The following is a 23,084-nucleotide window of genomic DNA, read 5'->3' on the forward strand; positions in this document are numbered from 1 at the left end:
CGCTCACTTATAAATTAGTTCTGTTTTGGTCATCAAACTATTAGTTTTTCAAGATCGTAACTAACGTTACGTTCTGATTCTATTTTGATAGCCCGCCATTAAAGAATTAACATCGCCTCTGAAAAATAATAGGGTAAACTGCACATTTAGTATTTTAACTATCATTTTTGTTTCGTTTTTTTATCACCCAGTTATTTTTTTGTTTTAAAATCATACATGATGTTAGTTCTTATTTCATTTTGGTCACCCATCATTAAAAAAATTAACTGAATTGCTGACATAATATTCTTAAATGATGACATGATATTATCTTATGGTGACATGTCAACATTAACGTTAAATGTTTTAACACATACGATAAAAAACCCAAAATTATACGTTGATATGAGTTTGAAACAAAAAGTAGTTGGATTACCAAAACAGAATAAAAGTAATAATTAAGATATTAAATATATAATTTATCCAAAATAATAACAAAGGTCACGTCATCACCAATGTTAACTTTTTTTTTTTTTTAGGTGAATCACAAAATAGAATAAAAATGTAACATTATAGATGATTTTTTTAAAAAAAATTAAATATTAAAATAGAAATTAAGTAATAAGTGAATGACAGAAATAAAGTTTTAGACGGGGAGGTTAGAAACATCGTTGGAAGCGGGGATATTATTAACGGCCCTGGAAATGACCGACGACGAGACGGAGTTGAAGCTCGAGAACATGAGAGGGCGGTCATGCGCCTCGGAATCTTCTGCGTCGTCGGCCGTAGTCAGATTTATGCAGGCGAATCGTTCGAGCGATATGAAGAAGAATTGAGCGACGCTGGTTCCCAGCCACGACAAGAAGCCGACGTTGGTATCCATCCCAAGAGATTATTTGATTGATTTGGGGATTTTGGATTGGCCTTTAGGTTTATTCTTTCCCTTTTTCACAGCGAAGATTTCGAACTATGGGGTCTTTGAAATTCAAGCCATAACAATAGGTTTTGAGGAGGAAGAGATGGTCAAAGCCTCAAAGGCACAATAAGGGAAAACAAAACGAATTTGCCTCTAATTATTTATTATCATTTTTAATTTATTTCCTATTTTTAATCATTTTTACGATATAATTAGTAAATGGAACGAGGGAAGACACCACTTGTAGCTTTTATATATATATACTTTAAATAATATGTTTTTGAAATTTTAATATGTTTAATAAGATAATATGCGTTTGATTTCAAATATGTATATATTCGGACATAATAAGTATGCTCAAATCCATATCACCTTGGGAGAATAACATTTTTTTAATAACTAAAACTGCTAATTGAGTATATATACATGAGTTAGGATCTATTTACCCAATGTAAATTCCTTTTTAGTTTTTAAATATTTAGGATTGTTAAATGAATGAAAATAGATGACTAAGATTAACTCTTTGTTTTTAGTGAATACATTCTCATTTCACACACACACATATATATATATGATTCAATTACATGATGTAAAACTTTTTAGTTTTACACATGTTTAGGATTATTGGATGAGTAAAATAGACGACTAAGATTAATAGTAGGAAATGAAAAGACATTCACTGAAAAAAACAATGAGTTAATCTCATTTGTCTATTTTTACTCATCCAACAGTCCTAAACTGCAAAAAGTTTTACATTGTGTAAGTGTATCATAATTTATGTAAAATTTTTTACATATATAGGTTAGGATCCACTGACAGAGTATAAAACTTTTTACAAATTTAGTATCGTTGGATGAGTAAAAATAAACTACTGATACTAACGGTGGGAAACGATAAAATATTCACTGAGAAACTCAAAGAGTTAATCTTATATGTATATTTTCATCTATCCAACGATCCTAAATGTTAGCTTTATCGATTAACCGAAAACCGCCAAGAGGGGTGGATGCAATTGAAAAATAAAACTTTGCACAACAATTTAAAGTGGTTCGACTTCTAATCCAAGTCTACATTCACTATCTTAGCTATCCACACTAAGGATTTCTCAAATCTACTAGATATGCAAACATTTAAGGACAAGGTGTAACATTACAATTAACACACAAGGTTTATACCCCAAAACCTTGCTTACACACTTTCCCAAAGAGAAATTAAAATTTTGGCAAACAAAAGGAAAACCTCACAAAGGCAAATGAGTTTGCAACTAATTAAGCACACACCCAAATTGCACTTGAGTAAGAATAAACAAGAAGCTCACAAGTGTATTACAAAGAATTGACAATTTAGCACTAAAAACTCTTTTAATGTTGAATTGATCTTCCAATTAACTTTCTTGTTCTTCTTCAATTGAATCTTGGTCCCCTTTATGTATTCTAACATCAATCTAGTCGTTTGGAGCCGTTGGGGATTGAAAAGAACAGTTGGATTCTTTAATTTTGAGCATTTAATTCTCACCTGCACATTTGGTATTGATAATAACATATTGGTCTCAAGACCAAGACTTCCAACAATCAAATTTATAGCCATTAAGCCATCAATATCTATATTGTTTGAATCATTATCGATACCCACCTCCCGGTCTCGAGACTGAGGCCTTGGTATCGATACCAAAAACCATTATGGAATTTTGGTTTTAAGACTACTTTAATGGTCTCGAGACTGGATGATGTTTTAGCTAAAATTCAAGTGTTTTGAGCTTTAAAATGATATTTATAAAATGTAAATATACTCAATAACAGTTGTAATTATTTTCCACACTTAAAAATACTTTAAAACGTTTATAACAAATTATTTATAAAATTATGAATTGCAAATATTAACAACTTAAAATGTTTAAAAATAATGTTATATCAAAATCAAATGTTGGTTCAACAATCCTCCCCTTTTTGATATAACAAAAACTTTTATGAAAATTTGATTTAAAATTAATTTGTCATAATTTGTGAAAAATAAAGTCTTCCCTTAGAAAAATAATTTTTGGTTAAAATGATTTTTAAGCTAGAAAATGTATACTTACACATATTTCTCCCCATTTTTGTCATAACAAAATCAAATTAAGCTTCAAAAGAGAAAAAATGTTAGTGTAATAGGGAACTCAAATATTCAACATAAAATATTCAAAAGTCAAATTATGCTTAACATAAAATAATCAAGTTAAAAAACATAATATCAACATCAATAATTCAAACATAAATCCATAAAATACCAAATTAAACAAGTATCAAACATAAAATAACATAAATTTTCAAAATAAGTCATAAAGTGCATAAGTCCAAATCTAAAAGCAAATGTCATAAAATGACAAATAAATACCTAATTTTCCGGAGGCGATGGCGAAGGAGAGGGAGGCATCAAGTGATGATGCATCAAGCAAACGTCATTCTCAAGCGCGTCCAAGCGACGATCCATACTAGACTCAAACGAGTCCAAGTGATGATTAATGGTAGCCATACGAGCATTTATGTTCCCAAAGTTTTGAACCATATAATCATACATGGTCTTCATAGATATATCCTCTTGAGGTAGGGGCACCAGTTGCTCTTCTATTTTGTCATCTTCTTTCTCGATGTTGTCCAAGTTTTGTATAAAAGGATGCCACTCACTGGACATATCATCGAAATCCCAATTGGCCTTGTGGGCCGATTTGATAAGTATGACACTAACGAGGGGAATATGAGGGTCAAGGGTGGTAGACACTTTAAATTTATCCCTAAATATGAGGTAATTGGTGACTTTTGTGATGTTTTCGGGCATAAATCGAGTCTTTCCAAGACTGACATTTACTTCTCCAAGAATGTCAATGATCTTTCCAAAGCTAATATCAGTGCTGGATTTCAATATACTCTTGTTGATGATCTTGGGAAATATATGGGCGTGTCACTTCTACATATGAAAGTTTCCCGTGAGACGTATCAATTCTTAGTTCAAAAGGTAAGAGACAAGCTTACAGAGTGAAAAGTGAGGCACCTATCTTTGGCGGGGCGTGTCACACTCGCAAAATTAGTGCTATCGGCCATCCCATCATATGCGATGCAATCATGTCATCTTTCGCGAGGAGTTTTTGATGAGATTGAGAAGTTAATCTGAGCCTTTATTTGGAGAAACTCCGATCAACAAAAAAAAGATTCACCTTGTAAATTGGGAGGAGGTTTGCATCGATTTCAAGAAATGAGGTCTTGGAGTAAGACATTTACGTTCGCAAAATGAAGCACTTATTATGGGTTAAATTAATAGCTGAACGGGATAGGTTATGGGTTCGTGTTTTGCAAGCTAAGTATAAAATGTTGGAAGTTTGCCCCTGTCAATAGCGAAGGCAGGTTGTTCTCGTATTTAGAGAATTTTGGGATCTCTTTGGGAAGATATTCGTGAAAGGATTATGTGGAGCCTTGGTGATGGTATGACCGTTGATTTTTGGCGAGATAATTGGCTAGGAGAGTTGGGTCTTTTAGATAAATCAGTAATGTCTTCAGGACAAGGCGCTCTTGCTCAATCTAGAGTTATCGATTGGGTGACTCCTATGGGAGATTGGGACTGGTCGGTATTAGAAGCGATTCTTTCGCCCATGGTGTTGTCTTATATTGCAGCGGTTCTACCCTCGTTTCCGAATAGCGGCCCGGATAAACCTGGTTGGAAGTGGGAATCTAATCGTAGGTTTACGACGAAAAGTGCATATCAAAGGCGTATTTCTTTGAATTTGGAGCAAGCTGTGGCCTCGTGGGACTTCCTAACAAAGTATAAAGGACTCCCTCAGATCAAAATGCTTTTGTGGTTGATTTGCAAAGGAAAATTACTCTCAAATGAAGAACGGGTCCGAAGGCATGTAGCGATGACGGCTAATTGTGGAATATGTGGTGCAAGTAATAATTCGATATCGCATGTATTATGTAAATGTCCTACAACACATGCAACTTGGCAGAAGACTGTGCGTTTGGATCGATACAGGGAGTTTATGAACAGGGAGCTCTTTTCATGGATCCAACGTAATATGACTCAGCCTGGATACTTCTCATGCAATGATGGACATTGGGAGTTGAGGTTCGGGTCAATAGTCTGATATCTATGGTCACGGCGAAATAGCTTGATCTTCGATAAGGAGTTTGGTGTAGGCGATAGCATCTTAGATCGAAGTAATAGACTGGTCAATGAAATGTTGTTGGTGCAATCTTATCAATGCCCAAGACAGGTGCAACGAGGTTCAAATAGTCGGAATGGTGAAGGGTGGCAAGCTCACCGGAGTGGTTGGATCAAGTTAAATTTGGATGGTGCACGAAATTTAAACTTCGGGACATCTTAGTGTGGTGGTGTGCTTAGAGATGAAACAGGTAAATGGATTTTGGGTTTCACCAAATTTATCGCAACATGTTTGGTGCTCGATACGGAGCTTTGGGGAATACTAGAGGGGCTCAAATTAGCATGGAATAAGCAAATTACTGCTGTTATCGTCGATTCAGATAGTCAAGAAGCGGTGACGACTTTGAATGACCATGATGGCCGATGAGGGAGTTCCTCACTGTTATCTCACATTTTTTATTTACTAAAGCGGAACTGGAGGGCTATTTTCATGCACATTACTCGAAACAACAACTCAACCGCTGATGGAATGGCCTAGATAGCTCACCCGTACGATCTTAAAGTTCAGATTTTCCAGCAACCACCAAGGGAGATCCCGACAGCTTATCATCAGGAGTCCATGGATGTCTGATAGCAGTCGTTTGTGATTTTTAATTTGTTTCATCTTCTCATTAAAAAAAATGTTAAGATGTGATTTTAAGTTAAGATATATTCAATATTAAGAATTTAAGATTATACTAAAAACAAAAATATAGACTATATGTAATAATTTAAACCAAAAACTAAACTTGGCCCAACGGCTTAGCCAATTCTTTCTCTCCCAGGCATTGTTGGTTCGAGTTCTTATAGCCCCTTATTTAGCACATGTAATTTTCATTCACTCAGAGGTGAAAATATATCAAACTAAAATAAATTATTCTTCTAATGTATCATGATATTTGATAATAGTGAAGATTAAATTTATTTTAATTTTTTTAAAAATATGACCAAATTGATAGAATATATAAATAAATTAAATGTATAGTTGAGTGGTCTCAGATATAATTTACCCTAAAATCAGTACAGCAATAAAATACTTCTCAAAGTTCTGTATATCACGTGATCAGCACGTGACATGAAAAAGAAAAATGGAATTTATTGTGATGAAGAAAAATATGAGGTCAACAACTACAAATGAGCCACGTGTACAAAATATAAATAATCATAACCCACGAAACACCTGATCCCGTGCCAGTGGTGCGCACTACGCCCTCACCTTGTTGGCTTCTTCTTCTTGTTCCATTATCATTATATTACAACATTGTTTTGTTAATCGGGCGCCAGTATTTCCTAAAAAGATAGTATGATATAATATCAACGAAGAACGAAAGGATTTTTTTTATCTTCAATTTTCGAGAAGACTTTTAGGTTTTTAGTTTAACTACGATGCGAAGTTGAAGCAATCATTTCCCCCGTGTGTGTGTTTTTTTAATTTTAGGGTTTGGTTTTGGTTGATTGATTCCATGGCTGACTGGCAACAGCTTTTGCAGTCGATTTTTATAGGTCTCATCTTCTCTTATCTTCTCGCTAAGCTAATTTCCCTAGTCGTTTCTTTCAAAGAAGATAACCTTTCGATTACCCGAGACCGTAGCCGCAATGTCCAAGGCTACGAGAAGATCGACGACCCGGGACCTGTGCCCGACTCGCTTCTCAGTACTGAGCACGAGGGATTGCACAAGTCGGATTCGGTGCTCGCCGAATTGGGGAGTCTTAGGAACGACAGCGACGGTGATGGCCTTGGCGAGGATTATGATGACGACGAAGAATGGGAGGGGGTAGAGTGTACGGAGCTGGATGATGCGTTTAGTGCTGCAACTGCGTTTGTGGCGGCGGCTGCGGCGGATCGATTATCGCAGAAGGTTCCTAACGAGGTGCAGTTGCAGCTTTACGGTCTGTATAAGATTGCCACCGAGGGACCTTGCACTGCTCCTCAGCCTTCCGCTTTGAAAATGACCGCTCGTGCTAAGTGGTAAAGCGGTGTTTCTTTCCCTTTTCTGCTCATTTTTCCCTTTTGAGTTACTTCGTGAATTTTGTTTGTTTGTTTGTGGGTTTTTTTATTATTATTTTCGCAAGTGTGAATGTCTTGGATGAACTTGCTTGGTATAATTTAGTTAAACTTTGTTTCATGATTCAAAACTGAACTTGTTATGAGTAGAAACCTGAGTGAAGCTGATGATCATTTAATTAAATTATTATTCAATTATCAAATGCTTGATTGTCCCCTCATTGCAAGGCACTTCCATGGGGTATGAGAGTTGTTTCTACTACATAACACAAGACCTGAATGATTGAAAGTTGCTTGAGAAATTTATAGTACTAGTTGTTGAATTTGGGTATTTGTTTATTCTTAGGCAAGCATGGTACAAATTGGGTGCTATGCCTCCGGAAGACGCAATGCAGAAATACATTGATATCGTGACTGAGCTTTATCCTACTTGGGTGGATGGTTCGGCAATGGTGCGATTTATCTATTCTTTTTTATTGTACTGTTTATCGGTGTTTACTTTTCATTTTTTTGCTGTTTTGCTGATGTACTGGTCTCTCAACCTTTTTTGCTCCTAGAAGAGAACAGGTGGGGCTGATAGTGCTGCAAGTAAAGATGCAAAAGGACCAATGGGACCAGTTTTCAGCTCGTTCATATATGAAGAAGAATCTGGAAATGAGTTGTAAGGTTCTTAAAACTTCATCATATCAATCTTTCTATCTGATATTCCTTAGGTCTACAGTCTACTTATGTCTTATAGTGGTTTTCAAGTTAGGAGGTAGGACCCTCCAAATACATGGGAAAACTTGGAAAAAGAGTAATTTAATATGCCCATTTTGGACACATACCTATATCTGAGATTCTGAGTCTGTGTAACATAGTAAACTGGAACTTGTTATAGGGCTTCCCATATTTGCTTGACCGACACTAGGTATTTGAAGTTGCTAGTAATGGCATAATTGTTTTTAAACTTGCAAGTTTAGTATCTGAATTTGAATAGAAAAAGGAACTTTCTTTTTCTTTAGATATAAGTTTACACTGTGCAATTCTACTTGGGATAGTAAATATTTTTTTTCTTGTTATACTATTTTCTGGTTCTTACCACTTGCCTATGCAATCCAATATAATTATTGAGTCATCAAACAATCAAATCCCTCAAAATCGAAGGCCAGTTGACTTGGACTATGAATATGTAATATGTTTGTTCCACAATTTATGATTTATATTTTGAAGTCTCGTTTTGGCTGTTTGTTGTTCTAAATTCTGTCCGCAAGCATTGATGTTGCCTTTTCATATATGACGCCTTAGGTATTGTATAATTTTCTATGCTCTGATTGTTGATATGAGCTGCCCTTTTGTTAACTGTGGAATGGTTCCTGTTGGTACAAAGTAGTGCGTCTACAAAAGTGATTCATTGATGAGTTAAAAGACTTTCCTCCTGTCATGTAAACACAATATTCTTTATTGCATGGTATTTTGTTTCTAGTATTTAAGAGATCTGATTCGAATGCTAAATTGTTATTGTTTTTCAGGAAGATGGATGCTATTCATACATTTGCCAGAGAAGGAGACCTGGAAAATTTGCTTAAATGCATTGAAAGTGGTGTTTCCGTGCATTTACAAGGTTTGTTTCTATTTAGTTGTATTTTGCCCTTTGAAAAACTAGACTTGCATAGGGTTTGAATGACTTGTTTTACCTTGTAACTATGCATATGACGCATGCAGACAGTGAAGGCAGAACCCCTTTGCATTGGGCTGTAGATCGTGGCCATCTTAAAATCACGGAAGCACTTGTTAGTAGGAACGCAGATGTGAATGCTAAGGTAATTATTGTATTGCTTTCACTGTTTTATCGGTTTTAACCTCCTAATATTTGCTGAATCTATTCATGCCTGATGGATATGTGATGCATGAAAAAATAGATGTCTTTGCAATGTTTTGAACTGTTTTCAAAAGCGTATCGAAGTAACGAGAAAAAAATTGTTTTCAGGTGGGTCATGCATCAGCTTGAACCTATTGAATCATGCACTATGTTCTTTACTCGCGCATATAGATATCTTTCTTGTTCTGGTGTTCTAATAAGTGCTGTTAAATTATTTATTTTTTCTATTGGAAGGACAATGAAGGACAAACCCCGTTGCACTATGCTGTTGTGTGTGAGAGAAAAGACATTGCTGAGTTTCTTGTAAAACAAAATGCAGACAAAGATATGAAGGATATCGATGGCAACTCTCCAGTTCACCTATGTGAGTTGGATTGGCCTTGGTTGCGACATGCAGGCAAAGCCGATTGATCTGCATTTTAAACCAAGTTTGCTTTTGGTTAAAGTACTTGAAAAATTTCTCATGAATGAATATGGCTATATGTTACCTTTATGCTCTTTTAACATAGTTATATGCTAATGTGGGGCACTATGATGCTCGTTGCCCTTGCCTCCTTGGATACTGCTCTCACTACCCCCATAAGCAGATCGAAGAGAGTTCGAAGGTAAGGAAAGTTTAGCTGGTGAAATGGAATTCAAATACTTATGTTGTTGCATTATGAGTTGAATGAATGCTTTGGATAAAGCCTGGAACTTGGATGTTTGCCTTCAAAGGGACCGAATAGTGTGATTCATTCATCGTATGCCGGAGGTGGGCATTGAACCTAGCTAGTTCTTTGATCTTTATGGTAGATTAGATACAACGGAGACTCGATCACCCTAAACCTTTTCTATCAAACAGTGAATCGATCTCTGTGGCATGGACATGATGCCGGTTTGCTTAGTGCTTGCTTTCCACTCATATTTTCTCTTTAGCCTGTGAAATGCTTGGCTGTACTTTACATGCTTTGCTTTTAATTTGATGCTGTTCCATGAATTATCTGATCAAAACCCTTTCCTGGAGAAAATTGCAGATGGAAATTAATCCCAATTCATTACCAAATTTCGAACTGAGTTTTAACTATTTATCTCTGGTGCACAAGATTAAGTAATTAATAGTGTTAATGACCGTAGTTTTACTGTCTAAATTTCAGTAAAATGGTAAAAATTTAAACATTAAACTTTGTTTTTGAAAGATTAATTCAACTTATGCTTTGTTTGTTTGAAAGTTTTAAAAATGATTTCTGAAAAAACGAAGGTAATCTTTTAAAATATTTTATAAAAGTGATGAAGTTGAAAAATAATGAATTGGATAAGATTTAAGTTATAATCATAAAAATATTTTCCCCAATAATTTATGATCCTAGTTCAAATATATTTTAAATCCATGTAAATGCGTATAAATTTTATTTTATTTTTCATATTAGTGTTATAAAATGATAGAAACTAAATATGTTTCTATTGTTGAAAATATTTTTTTATTTTTATTCATAAAATAAAATATTAGAAATAAAAACTTATTTTTAAAAATCAAAATAATGGTTTACTTACTAATAGGGATTTATTCAAGTGGTAAGTACATTGATATCGCTTAAGTATGCCTCGAGTTTGAGTTTTTGTGGATGTAGAAAAATTCTGTTGGGAGACACACTCTTCAAAACCATGTGTATGACGCGGGTCGATCCGAATTAATCAAGGCAAAACATTGAAATCGTCGGGTTTTGAACCTTAAGATTTTGAAAAATTAGCATTTGATCTTTTAGAAGTTCTAATTTAGTTTTATTTTCCAAAACATTTAAAACTTTTGTTCAGTTTTATTTTTTAAAAATATTTTTAATTACTTTTAAAGTTCTTATTGAATATATATATAATATTTTAATTTAAAATTTAAATTTTTTTTAGAAAAAATCGAATAAACTTTTATAAATTATTTTGTCATAGTTTCACAATAGAAATGGACTTTTTTAAATAAAAAAAAATTGACTTACTTACAGCCTAAGAATAAAGATCACACATTCTCCACCACTAAGAAGTTTCAGCTCTCATAAAAATTGAAAACTTTATGTCGAAGGTAAACTAAACCGTTAAACAGGCTGACTTTTTTCAAATCAAAGTTGGTCAAACTACATAAGTGGGGGCCATTTAAACAACCAATAGCAACCAAAGAAATAAATTCTCCTCTTTTATTTAAAGAATAAGTAATCTAAATTCCAGATTTGTCTAGTACCAAAATTATCTGAGTGCAGCTCCACACTTCTGCTTTATATGCCTTTTTTTAAAAAAAATTCATTTCTCTTATCATCATTTAGGGTTTTAATCATAACAGCGGCTTTTGCTCTCGTTGATCAGTGAAAGGTAAAGTTCCAATAGAATTTCGAGGCTTTTAAGTGGTTTTGTTCTTTTATGTAACTAGATTTCTAGTGATTTTTAGTATTCAATGGTGAATTTACTGGATCTGCTCTCTCATTTATTTTTAGTATTGGATTCTTTTTGGTTCCTAGAGTATTACTTGGAGTATTTAGATATTTTAGTATATTAAACAGTTTTTGAATGGGTGAATTCGTACGTGATACTGATTTAAATGTAATTTGATCTGGAAACTTGTTTAATTTCAATGAATTTAATTTTTAATGTCTATTTGGCACAATGGATCTGAAATTCAGAATATTGAAGTTTTCATATCAGTTGTGTACTTACGTAAAATGTAAATTGAGATGAAACCATGGTTTTGTTTTATTGGCTGCCTATTGGTATCAGACTTGTTAATTTCATTTTCTATTTTTCATTAACCAATCCATTAAGTATGATTTCTTTTTTGCTTATAAAAGTTTATACTTTAATGTATTTTGTTGTTGATTGTCTGATTTCTCATTGATTGATACTTTTTGATACTTTTTAATACTTTCACAAATTCTAGGAGATGGAAGTTACACAGGTGCTTCTGAATGCACAATCAATTGATGGAAGTATACGAAAAAATGCTGAAGAAAGCTTGAAACAGTTTCAAGAGCAAAACCTTCCTTGTTTCTTGCTGTCACTCTCTGGAGAGTTGGTAAATGAGGAGAAGCCTTTGGAAACACGTAAATTAGCGGGTTTGATACTTAAGAATGCATTGGATGCTAAGGAACAACACAGGAAGTTTGAGCTTGTTCAAAGATGGTTGTTGTTGGATGACAATGCAAAGAGCCAAATTAAGGCATGCTTACTTAAGACCATTTCTTCTCCAGTGTCTGATGCTCGATCAACTGCTTCGCAAGTCATTGCGAAGGTTGCTGGCATTGAGTTGCCACAGAAACAGTGGCTCGAGTTGATAGGTTCTCTTTTATCAAATGTTCATCTGTCTCCAGCTCATGCGAAGCAAGCTACTTTGGAGACTCTTGGATATCTGTGTGAGGAGGTCTCTCCTGATGTTTTTGATCAAGATAAAGTAAATAAAATACTTACGGCTGTATTTCAAGGTATGAGTGCATCGGAAAGAAACACTGATGTGAGGCTTGTTGCGACAAGAGCACTTAATAATGCACTGGGATTTGCTCTGGCAAATTTCAACAATGACATGGAGCGTGATTATCTAATGAGAGTTGTCTGTGAGGCAACGCAATCTTCAGACATGAGGATAAGGCAGGCAGCTTTTGAGTGTTTGGTTTCTATTTCATCAACTTAGTATGAAAAACTAGCTTCTTATATTCAAGATATTTTTAATGTTACGGCAAAGACTGTGAGGGAAGATGATGAATCTGTTGCTCTTCAAGCTATTGAATTCTGGAGCTCAATATGTGACGAGGAGATTGATATTTTGGAAGAATACGGAGGTGTTAATGGGGATTCTGATATTACTTGCTTTTACTTCATCAAGCAGGCTCTTCCTGCTCTTGTTCCTATGCTGTTGGAGTTGCTGTTGAAGCAGGAAGAGGATCAAGATCAGGATGAAGGGGCTTGGAATATTGCAATGGCTGGTGGAACTTGTCTTGGTTTGGTTGCACGGACTGTAGGAGATGATATAGTCCCTCTTGTTGTCCCTTTTATCGAGGAGAATATAGCCAAACCAGATTGGAGGCAGAGGGAGGCCGCAACTTATGCCTTTGGTTCAATCCTGGATGGTCCTTCTCCTGAAAAATTATTACCTCTTGTGAATGTTGCCCTAAACTTTATGCTAAGTGCTTTGACAAAGGACCCCAATAGCCCTGTCAAAGACACTACTGCCTGGACCCTTGGACGGATCTTTGAATTCCTTCATGGCTCAGTTATTGGTTTACCAATCATCACTCAAGAAAATTGCCAACAAATAGTCATAGTTCTGCTACAGAGCATGAAGGACACTCCAAATGTGGCTGAGAAGGCCTGTGGTGCTCTGTATTTTCTCACTAAAGGTTATGAGGAGGTGGGTCCTTCATCCCCTTTAGCGCCTTTTTTCCAGGAAATTGTGCAGTCCCTTCTCACTGTCACTCACCGAGAAGATGCCAGGGAATCCCGGCTGAGGACAGTTGCTTATGAGACATTGAACGAAGTGGTAAGGTGTTCAACTGATGAGACAGCTCCATTGGTGTTGCAACTGGTGCCCATCATCATGATGGAGCTTCATATCACTCTTGAGGGGCAGAAACTGTCATCTGATAAAAGAGAGAAACAGAGTGAATTCCACGACCATCTTTGTGGATGCTTACAGGTTATTATCCAGAAGCTCGGTTCATCAGAACCAACCAAGCATGTGTTCATGCAGTATGCAGATCAGATAATGGGTCTTTTCCTAAGGGTTTTTTCTTGCAAGAGTGCAACTGTGCATGAGGAGGCCATGCTTGCAATTGGAGCCCTTGCTTATGCAACAGGGCCAGATTTTGCTAAGTACATGCCAGATTTTTATAGGTACCTGGAAGTGGGTCTTCAGAATTTCGAAGAGTACCAAGTCTGTGCTGTCACAGTTGGTGTTGTGGGTGATATTTGTAGGGCGTTAGAGGACAAAATTGCTCCTTACTGTGATGGGATTATGACACAACTTCTCAAGAATTTATCAAGCAATCAGTTGCGTCGTTCTGTGAAGCCTCCCATATTTTCGTGCTTTGGTGACATTGCATTGGCTGTTGGAGAGTATTTCGAAAAGTACTTAATGTGGGTCATGTCTGCTCTTCAGAGAGCAGCAGAGTTATCAACCCATGTTTTAGGAGATGATGAATTGACAGAGTACACAAATTCCCTGAGAAATGGAATTCTGGAGGCATATTCTGGGATTTTCCAAGGGTTTAAAAGCTCTCCGAAAACCCAGCTCTTGATTCCTTATGCACCTCACATCCTCCAGTTCTTGGATGGCATATACATGGAGAAAGACATGTGAGTTCTACTAAAATAATACTCTTTGAGGCTCGTACTCTATTGAATGCCTCGTCTTTTGACGTGTGGTTGTAACAATCTTTTTTATGTTATACTTATTTTACTATAGGGATGATGTGGTAATGAAGACTGCTATCGAAGTACTTGGAGATGTAGCCGATACATTGGGAAGTCATGCTGGTTCTTTGATTCAGCAATCACTTTCGTGCAAAGACTTTCTAAATGAATGCTTGTCTTCAGAGGACCTTATGATTAAAGAATCAGCCGAATGGGCCAAGTTGGCCATTACTCGTGCCACTTCTGTTTGATGGTGTCGTCGTTCCTCATTTTTATTTTTTCTGTTGGAAATCCCATGCATTTGTCTGTGTTGAGTTGAGGGTCCGGGATTGCATGCGTCAAGTCTTCACCATTTTCATGATAACAGAAGTTGTTATCGGTCTTCAAGTCGTTAACTCTTGCATCATCATCATCATCATCACGGGGTTAGATTCCATTTTTTCGACATGGAAGTGGATTGGGGTGACTTCCAAGAAGTTTATGTTCATTGCATTGAAGTCGAGGGGAAAGAGTATCTTTCGGTCCTCTGAACGACCAATGACAAACTGTACCGACTAAATAGTAGCGTTGGTCACTTTCAATCGCTGTGCGTGAACACCCCTCGTGGCAAGACCGGCATCATTTTTGCCCTTGGTTTGTTTTTCTCCAAGTAAATATCGGATCGAGGCCTAGGGTTCAAAAATCCGCAGCAGCTTGAGAACAATCTCCAAGTGCAGCATTTCATTTTCGCAGTTTCTTTTTTATTTTTGTAGCATACGTCTGCATGTTCCTTTTCGAGTATACATACATACATACACACATACCATTCTGTGCCCGGGTTGCATTAAAGCTCCATAGCTGCTTTTGTGTAATTGTTTGTTACCTAATTGGGAGCCAATTGCTCAAATATCATGCATTCATAAGTCCTTTGCTTTGCCTTACATTTCTGTATATATTTTTTCCAAAGTTGAGATGGTATATATTTGGAATATACATATAATTTGGAACGAGCACATGCTCGTGTATTTGACAGTCACGTTCATTTATGTACTCTTGATATATTATTTATTCAAAATTAAGGTTATGGGTTAAAATTTAAATATACATATGAAATACTGCAGGTATTAAAAAGTGGACATAATAACTTAAACTATTGAAGTTACTTAAAATCATTATTATATAATTTTTTAATGAAATATACAGATGATTGAGGATACTTCTCAAACCAATAAGAATTTCCGAAGCAACAGTCAAGGCGAACTGAACAATTCCCTTGGTATCTGGTGAAATCCGAGCCATGGTAATCAAGATCATGTAATTCGCAATGGAAAACTGTACCCTGAAAATCAGAATCTGGAACAGACGACAGAGCTCCTCTTTTACGATCTTCCGGGGCAAGAGTAACATTCAAATCACCAATCAAAGTCCGAGGGCCTGAGATGCTCATCGAAAGCGATTTAAATGGGTTCAAAGAGCTTTTCTCTTACGATGGTTGGGGTTTACATAAATGAAAGTAGCCAAAAAGGAACGCTGGCTGTACAAATCAGAAATCGTGCAATGGATAAATTGAAAATGACAAAGAGATACCTTTGTACACGTACATTGTGAAAGAGATACCTTTGTGCAAAAATGACGTGGAAGTTGCCTTTTGAAAGACATGTGTTTATCTACCCCCAAAAGCATTAATATTGTTGTTCAACAACGAATATTCTAGGCTGAAAATAAATAACGAAACAGTGATACGAGTGTACTTTTCTTGAAAAAAACATAAGCTTTAAATTACAAAACTTTCTTGGAAGTCTCCTGAACATTGCTTTAATTTTAATTATTATAAATACTGATGAAATTGAACATCAGTAGAGTCAGGATGGCCGAGTGGTCTAAGGCGCCAGACTCAAGTTCTGGTCCTCGTGAGAGGGCGTGGGTTCAAATCCCACTTCTGACATAGTTATTTTTAAATCCCATCAATGGGCTGTCGTAATAGTCCATTCGTCTTAGCCTAAATCATTGGGCTTAATCCTCATTGTTTAACGAACGTGAGTTGGGTCGTAGCATTACAAACACATGGTTTAGTTCAGCTAATTCATGTAATTACAGGATATTAAGAAGTGTTGGTTACATATTTAAAATTTTAAACAGATGATTTTTTTTATTTTAGGGGTGAACTTTTAAAATTCTAGAGGTAGAATTTATAAAATTTAAGGCTAGCATTTATAAAATTATCAAAAGCTAGGATGTACGAAGTTCAGCTTCTAGCCCATTATCACCATCTTGCAGGTTGTATGTTGATCGGCTTTAAAAATGCGGAACTATTACTAAGCTATGCCTAATTATTCTCTTTCACGTTATTGAGACTCTTCATTTCTGTTATCCGTGTTTGACACTCGTGTTCGTTTCTCTATTTAAAACCAGAAAAGATCGATCCTTTCTTCGACATATATGCTGTCTTAAAAGCTAACCAGGGACGATTCAAAACTCCGATACTGATGCTAGTTTAGCAGTGAGTAGAGACGCCAACAAGTTTTGCTTCTCACCCGAATTTTATTTAATTCCTCGACACTGACTCGAAAAATTAAACCAAATATATATAATAAAAATATATTAAAGATAGTTATAAGCATATAGCTTCATCCTTGAAGTTCTGTTTTCTCAATATTCATCCAAATAAGTATACAGCATCTCATCTTTCTTTGATTTCCGACGACTAAGCAATGCTTTGAGAAGCCTCTTACTTTTGCCCGGAGACTGATCGATGTCTCTGTGGACATCTTTCTCCGATTGAAGATGCATCGAATCTGATTTTCGAGGCTCTGATGGATACTAGCAGCAAAAACCAAACTCATTAGAAAAGATATATATAACGAAGAACATATCATAACGTATAAGCAGAGTTAGCACTGCATGACTTGAGCAATGCTTCTTTGTCAGATTAGTTAATTCTTATATGCTCACCCGCTGCATTGTGCTGGCTGAAATCGGAGTAGTCGATCGGCTCTTATTTGGGGCGTGGGGCCTGCTAACGGATGCAGACCGTAAAAGTGGAAACCGATGTGGCGATTCTGCTCGCTTCTCTGATCATGCATGTAAGCGTAATCAATGAGTTCATAACTCATGAAGTGAAAGGGAAAAAAGTATCCAAACCTTGTTCTTTCTTCGGCATGGTGTTCGTAAACGAAAAGACGGGGGATTGTTGTGGAGGCCGCTGAGAAGGTGACGGAGAACGCCCTTTTCTGCAATTGTCAATAGAAGTATCGGATTAACTAACTATGGTTTACCAATGCATTGCACTAGAAATGTAACGTTTGTTAGCCTATACCCGATCGACATTGGGGTTTCGGAGACCGAAGATGTCGGGGATTGTCGGATCGTAGCGCAGACAGCTTAAAAATTCAATGATTGTAACTATCCAGCTCAGTTGGTAGAGCACAAGGTTCTTAACCTTGAGGTCGTGGGATCGAGTCCCACGGAGGGCATTTCATAATTCGGAGGTCTCTTACGGAAGCTGCTCTCAACCTGATGTTAGGGGTAGCCTACTATCTTACCTCCCCTTACCCCATATATATGGGGAAAAGGGACAGCTATTTTTTATTGTAACAATTTTTAAAAATTAGATGACCAAAATGAATACGTCTTAAACGTTTGGTGACCATTTATGTAGCTTACCTTCATTTTTATTACTGAAATCCCAAAATAATATTGTATTATCCAAACCAGTGTTTTGAAAATCAGACCGGATCGGACCAGCCGATTCAACCGGGAACCGCTATCTGGTTCGGTTCATTGTAATCCGGTTAAACCGCTACTACTGAACCGAACAGAACCACTGAACCGTTCGAACCGGACCGTGAACCAGTTGAACCGCCAAATTTTTTATAAAAAAAATTAAACCAAACGACGTCGTTTGTTAAACGAGCCGAGTCGAATTCGAGTATTGCTAAGCTCGACTCGAACTTGAAAACTTTAAAAGTAAGCTCAACTCGACTCAAACTCACAAGCTAAAAATTATCAAGTTCAACTCGAACTCGAAATATAATATTGAAACTTGAACTCGAAAAGGCTCGAACTCAAAAAAAAATTAGAAGCTCGATTGAAGCCTAAAAATCGAGCTTGATTGAAGTGAAAGAATAGTTCACTCTATGCTCACCAAAAGACTACATGATTTTGAATGTCAAATTACCTCTATTATTTATAGAAGTTAATTGGGATGTTCTTCTATGTTTCTTAGCCATGTGGGATTGTTTTGTTCTCATATTTTTACTCTTTAGACTTCTGAGATGCTCTTCTATGTTTATTAGCCATGTGAGATTATTTTTTTTAAAAAATTAAACCAAACAATATCATTTTATTATGATTTTTTTAGCCCAAATTTTTTTATTATAGTTATATAATTATATTTATTATTTAATATGTTTTATCTTAAATATTATGTTGTAGTTAATTTGAATCATTTTGTTTTACTTGATTTTATGGTTTTTAACTTATATATGTTATGACTTGCTTTGAATATGACTTGTGATATAAAAAATTATTTTTTATTAAATATTTTTGGTATTTTTATTTAATTTTTTAAATAATTATGACGTCGTCCGGTTCTTCCGACCGATCGGACCAGTTCGACCGATTGAATCAGTGAACCGATAACATGGCCGGTTCGCTAACCGATCCGGTTCTAAAAACCATGATCCAAACCAAACCCACCATAAAAGTACATAAATTACGTTTGTGTCCCCGGGATTGTCTCAGGAAAGGCAGACTAATATACGGCTAATATACGGCTTTACCGGATACATTAAAAGATATTTTGTTAGGATTTTCGGAAGCTCGAAACGACAATTGGAACGATTTGCAAAGAGGGGTCGGAACGGTTTTGTGTTTAGGGAGTAAGGAGATTGAAAGATAGAGAATTGCACAGTGATTTATAGTGGTTCGACTTTCTCAATCAAAGTCTACATCCACTACCTTAGCTCCTCACTAAGGATTTTCCAACAAATTCACTAATTTGTTCTTTCTTTTGAGGATAAAGAGTAACCTTACAAACTCCCTAGTTTTTCCGGGCTAAACTAGAACCTTTCCCTAGCTTTTACACGGGCTAAGCTAGAACATTTCCCCTTTACAAAAGGATAATAAATGTAAACAAGAAAACCTCTCTAAGGTAGGTGTTTACAAGATTGAGCTCACAAGAACAAAATATTTACAAGAGAAAGATGAAATAAGATTGAAAAACTCTTCTCTTATGTTTGATTGCTTGGATAGTTGTTCTCTCTCTTCTTCAAGTGTCCTCAGCTTGTATTTATAGCTTGGAATGAGTTTGAAGTCGTATATAGCCGTTGGGGATGTTTTGGAGCCGTTTGGGGATGATTTTTATACTCAAAAAGGTTGCCCAGAATAGAGGGAATCGGTACCCCTTCATAGGGAATCGATACCCCTTCATAATATTCAAATATTATGACCGTTGGGCTGTTGAACAGGGGGGGAATCGGTACCCCTGGGGGGGAATCGGTACCCCCTGGACATTCTGTTTTTCTCGGAGGCAAAAACCTGCAGGGGGTATCTGTACCCCCTGGGGGGGTATCTGTACCCGGGGTATCTGTACCCCCTGGGGGGGAATCTATACCCCCTGGGCAATCTTGAAACCCCTTAAAATATTTTTAGCTCAAATCCGAATTTTAATTGATTTTGAATTATTTTTGAAACCTTTTAAAAACTTTGAATAAATTCAATTAAGTCCAAAAACATTTTGTAAATTCAATTCAAGTCCAAAAACCATTTTGCCTTAAATTGTTATATCGAAACATAGTTCAACAATCTCCCCCTTTTTGATATAACAAAACATTTAAAAAATTGTTTTTGACAAAACTCCCCCTTAATAAAATGTTTAATGAAAAAGATACTAATTGTTGGAAAACATATGAAAATGTTAAGCTCCCCCTTTTTCATTAAGAAATTGAATTTTTCAAACCAAACTTCTCCCCCTTTTTGTTATATAAAAAATAATTCGATCTTTGAAGTTTAAAATAACTTTGGAGAGTAAGTAGTAAATTTTACATTTAAAAATCATTTGAAAAATCAAAGCTCCCCCTCAATAAATGTATTCCAAACAAAATTAAGCTTTTAAGATCTTGACACTTAAACAAAATATTGAATTTCTAAAAAGAATAACAAACATGTTTGTAGCACATGAAATTCAATATATCCAAGTCTAAAATATTTTATGCAATACCAATTGTTGAAATTTGATATTAATACCAATTGCTAAAATTAAGTGTATTTGCATAAAGTTTTCCAAAAATGTTATGCAATTTTAAAAATTTGATATCAATTGCTAGAGAGATATCATTTTCATTTAGACCACATGCATAAACATTCAAATTTAGGCCAAAAATTAAAATTTATAAAATCAAAGTATTTTGAAATTTGATATCAATTGTTAAAGAGATATCATTAGCATTTAAACCAATTTTGACCAAAATTCATTATGATGAACTAAAATTCTCAAAAATAAATGTTCATCATAATCATCTTTTCAACATACATGAGATTAAAACAATGATGCATAATCATTTAAAACCAAAACTCATGCATGCTTAAAATCAAATGAGCAACCAAATAACCTAAATTAAAAGCATTAAGCTTAGAGGTTACCCATTCCTTTTTCATGTGTGGCTAGAGCATCTTGAATATCATCACTCTCATCACCATTGCTCCCACACATCTACAAGAGACATTTAAGTAGATTTTGGTATCCAAATTGCTTTGGATCCTTGAACGTTAGTTTCAATGCCCCTTGTTCCTTTCGGAACCCATACTTGCCTAATTTTAAAACGTTTTCCTTTCTTCAAAGGACAAGTATGTTCCAAATGACCATGATAATGACAATGTGAGCATATTGTCATTATTGAACTAAATGAATTATTTAAAATGATTTCTTTTTCTTTTGTTAAGCATTCAAGCTTAACTTTTAAATCAAAATTTTGTTTTTTTCAAAACTATCAATTTTTATTTTTTGAAAGCTCTAAATCCTTTTTCAACATTTCATTTTGGCTTTCAAAATCTATTTTTGTTTTCAAAAGAAAATCGTTTTCAATTTTATATTTTGAAATCATTTTCTTATATTTGGAGTTCATGGTCTCAAACTCCGAATATAACCTATTAAAAGCATCTTGTAACTCATCAAATGTATATGAATTAAATTCATTTGAGTTAGAAGATACCTCGGGCTCTTCATAAGCCATTAGAGACACCACCTTTGTTGGTTCTTCTTTCTTGTTTCCATGGATTTCCTTGAGCTTATTCCAAAGCTCCTTGGCACTTGAACATGAAGAAACTCCTTCATAGATTTTAGGACCAAATGCACAAAACAACATGTGCATGGCCTTGGCATTAAGTTGAGCTTTCTTCCGTTCTTTGTCACTCCGCTTCTTCTCCTTCTTCTTTGGAGAAGAGTATCCATTCTCGATTATCTCCCATACATCAAGATCATTGGATTGGATGAATACCTTCATTAATTTCTTCCAATGATGATAGTTGTCTCCATTGAAGTATGGAGGCTTGTCCGTTGGTAGGGAGTCTTCCATGTGGAACGAGCCGGAGGTGGAGGCCATCTTCTCGGTTGTGTCGGGAATTGGTAGAGCTTCTTCTAGGATCGTCTCAAGGTGGTTAAACCTTCTTAACGAGTTAGGCTCTGATACCAATTGTTAGAATTTTCGGAAGCTCGAAACGACAACTGGAACGATTTGCAAAGAGGGGTCGGAACGGTTTTGTGTTTAGGGAGTAAGGAGATTGAAAGATAGAGAATTGCACAGTGATTTATAGTGGTTCGACTTTCTCAATCAAAGTCTACGTCCACTACCTTAGCTCCTCACTAAGGATTTTCCAACAAATTCACTAATTTGTTCTTTCTTTTGAGGATAAAGAGTAACCTTACAAACTCCCTAGTTTTTCCGGGCTAAACTAGAACATTTCCCTAGCTTTTACACGGGCTAAGCTAGAACCTTTCCCCTTTACAAAAGGATAATAAATGTAAACAAGAAAACCTCTCTAAGGTAGGTGTTTACAAGATTGAGCTCACAAGAACAAAATATTTACAAGAGAAAGATGAAATAAGATTGAAAAACTATTCTCTTGTGTTTGATTGCTTGGATAGTTGTTCTCTCTCTTCTTCAAGTGTCCTCAGCTTGTATTTATAGCTTGGAATGAGTTTGAAGTCGTATATAGCCGTTGGGGATGTTTTGGAGCCGTTTGGGGATGATTTTTATACTCAAAAAGGTTGCCCAGAATAGAGGGAATCGGTACCCCTTCATAGGGAATCGATACCCCTTCATAATATTCAAATATTATGACCGTTGGGCTGTTGAACAGGGGGGGAATCGGTACCCCTGGGGGGGAATCGGTACCCCCTGGACATTCTGTTTTTCTCGGAGGCAAAAACCTGCAGGGGGTATCTGTACCCCCTGGGGGGGTATCTGTACCCGGGGTATCTGTACCCCCTTGGGGGGAATCTATACCCCTGGGCAATCTTGAAACCCCTTAAAATATTTTTAGCTCAAATCCGAATTTTAATTGATTTTGAATTATTTTTGAAACCTTTTAAAAACTTTGAATAAATTCAATTAAGTCCAAAAACATTTTGTAAATTCAATTCAAGTCCAAAAACCATTTTGCCTTAAATTGTTATATCGAAACATAGTTCAACATATTTGACAAATTCTGTTTAGCTCTACCGGAAATATCGAGTAATAATAATGTAATAGGTGTAAATCATGAAGAAATATTAAAAAATTTGGCAACCGGCAAACTTAACTTGTCGGTTTGTG

The 23,084-nt window shown here is 35.7% G+C and overlaps 2 protein-coding genes, 1 long non-coding RNA gene and 1 other non-coding gene across 5 annotated transcripts; all 4 read left to right on the forward strand.

Moving 5' to 3' along the window:
• The first annotated feature begins 767 nt into the window (after window positions 1-767).
• On the forward strand, window positions 768-21,723 carry LOC120135228. Its single transcript, XR_005517233.1, has 3 exons — window positions 768-850; window positions 6,051-6,057; window positions 21,713-21,723. It is a non-coding gene; the product is annotated as an uncharacterized LOC120135228 (long non-coding RNA).
• LOC120135226 (acyl-CoA-binding domain-containing protein 1-like) lies at window positions 6,356-9,907 on the forward strand. 2 transcript variants are annotated; one of them, XM_039151536.1, is made up of 6 exons: window positions 6,356-7,034; window positions 7,417-7,522; window positions 7,628-7,731; window positions 8,582-8,673; window positions 8,775-8,872; window positions 9,166-9,907. In XM_039151536.1, exons 1-6 carry the CDS (start codon window positions 6,529-6,531, stop codon window positions 9,340-9,342), a joined length of 1,083 nt encoding a protein of 360 aa, XP_039007467.1. In that variant the 5' UTR covers window positions 6,356-6,528; the 3' UTR covers window positions 9,343-9,907. The 2 variants fall into 2 exon arrangements, with proteins under 2 accessions (XP_039007467.1, XP_039007468.1); XM_039151537.1 differs by having other exon boundaries at window positions 7,631-7,731.
• LOC120135227 (importin subunit beta-1-like) lies at window positions 11,178-15,275 on the forward strand. Its single transcript, XM_039151538.1, has 3 exons — window positions 11,178-11,265; window positions 11,828-14,235; window positions 14,345-15,275. Exons 2-3 carry the CDS (start codon window positions 12,791-12,793, stop codon window positions 14,541-14,543), a joined length of 1,644 nt encoding a protein of 547 aa, XP_039007469.1. The 5' UTR covers window positions 11,178-11,265; window positions 11,828-12,790; the 3' UTR covers window positions 14,544-15,275.
• TRNAL-CAA lies at window positions 16,133-16,216 on the forward strand. The gene has a single exon. It is a non-coding gene; the product is annotated as a tRNA-Leu (tRNA).
• Window positions 21,724-23,084: the final 1,361 nt, after the last annotated feature.

Source organism: Hibiscus syriacus, unplaced genomic scaffold (genome assembly GCF_006381635.1).
Source record: "Hibiscus syriacus cultivar Baekdansim isolate YM2019G1 unplaced genomic scaffold, ASM638163v2 tig00110602_pilon, whole genome shotgun sequence".
NCBI classification, from domain to species: Eukaryota; Viridiplantae; Streptophyta; class Magnoliopsida; order Malvales; family Malvaceae; genus Hibiscus; species Hibiscus syriacus.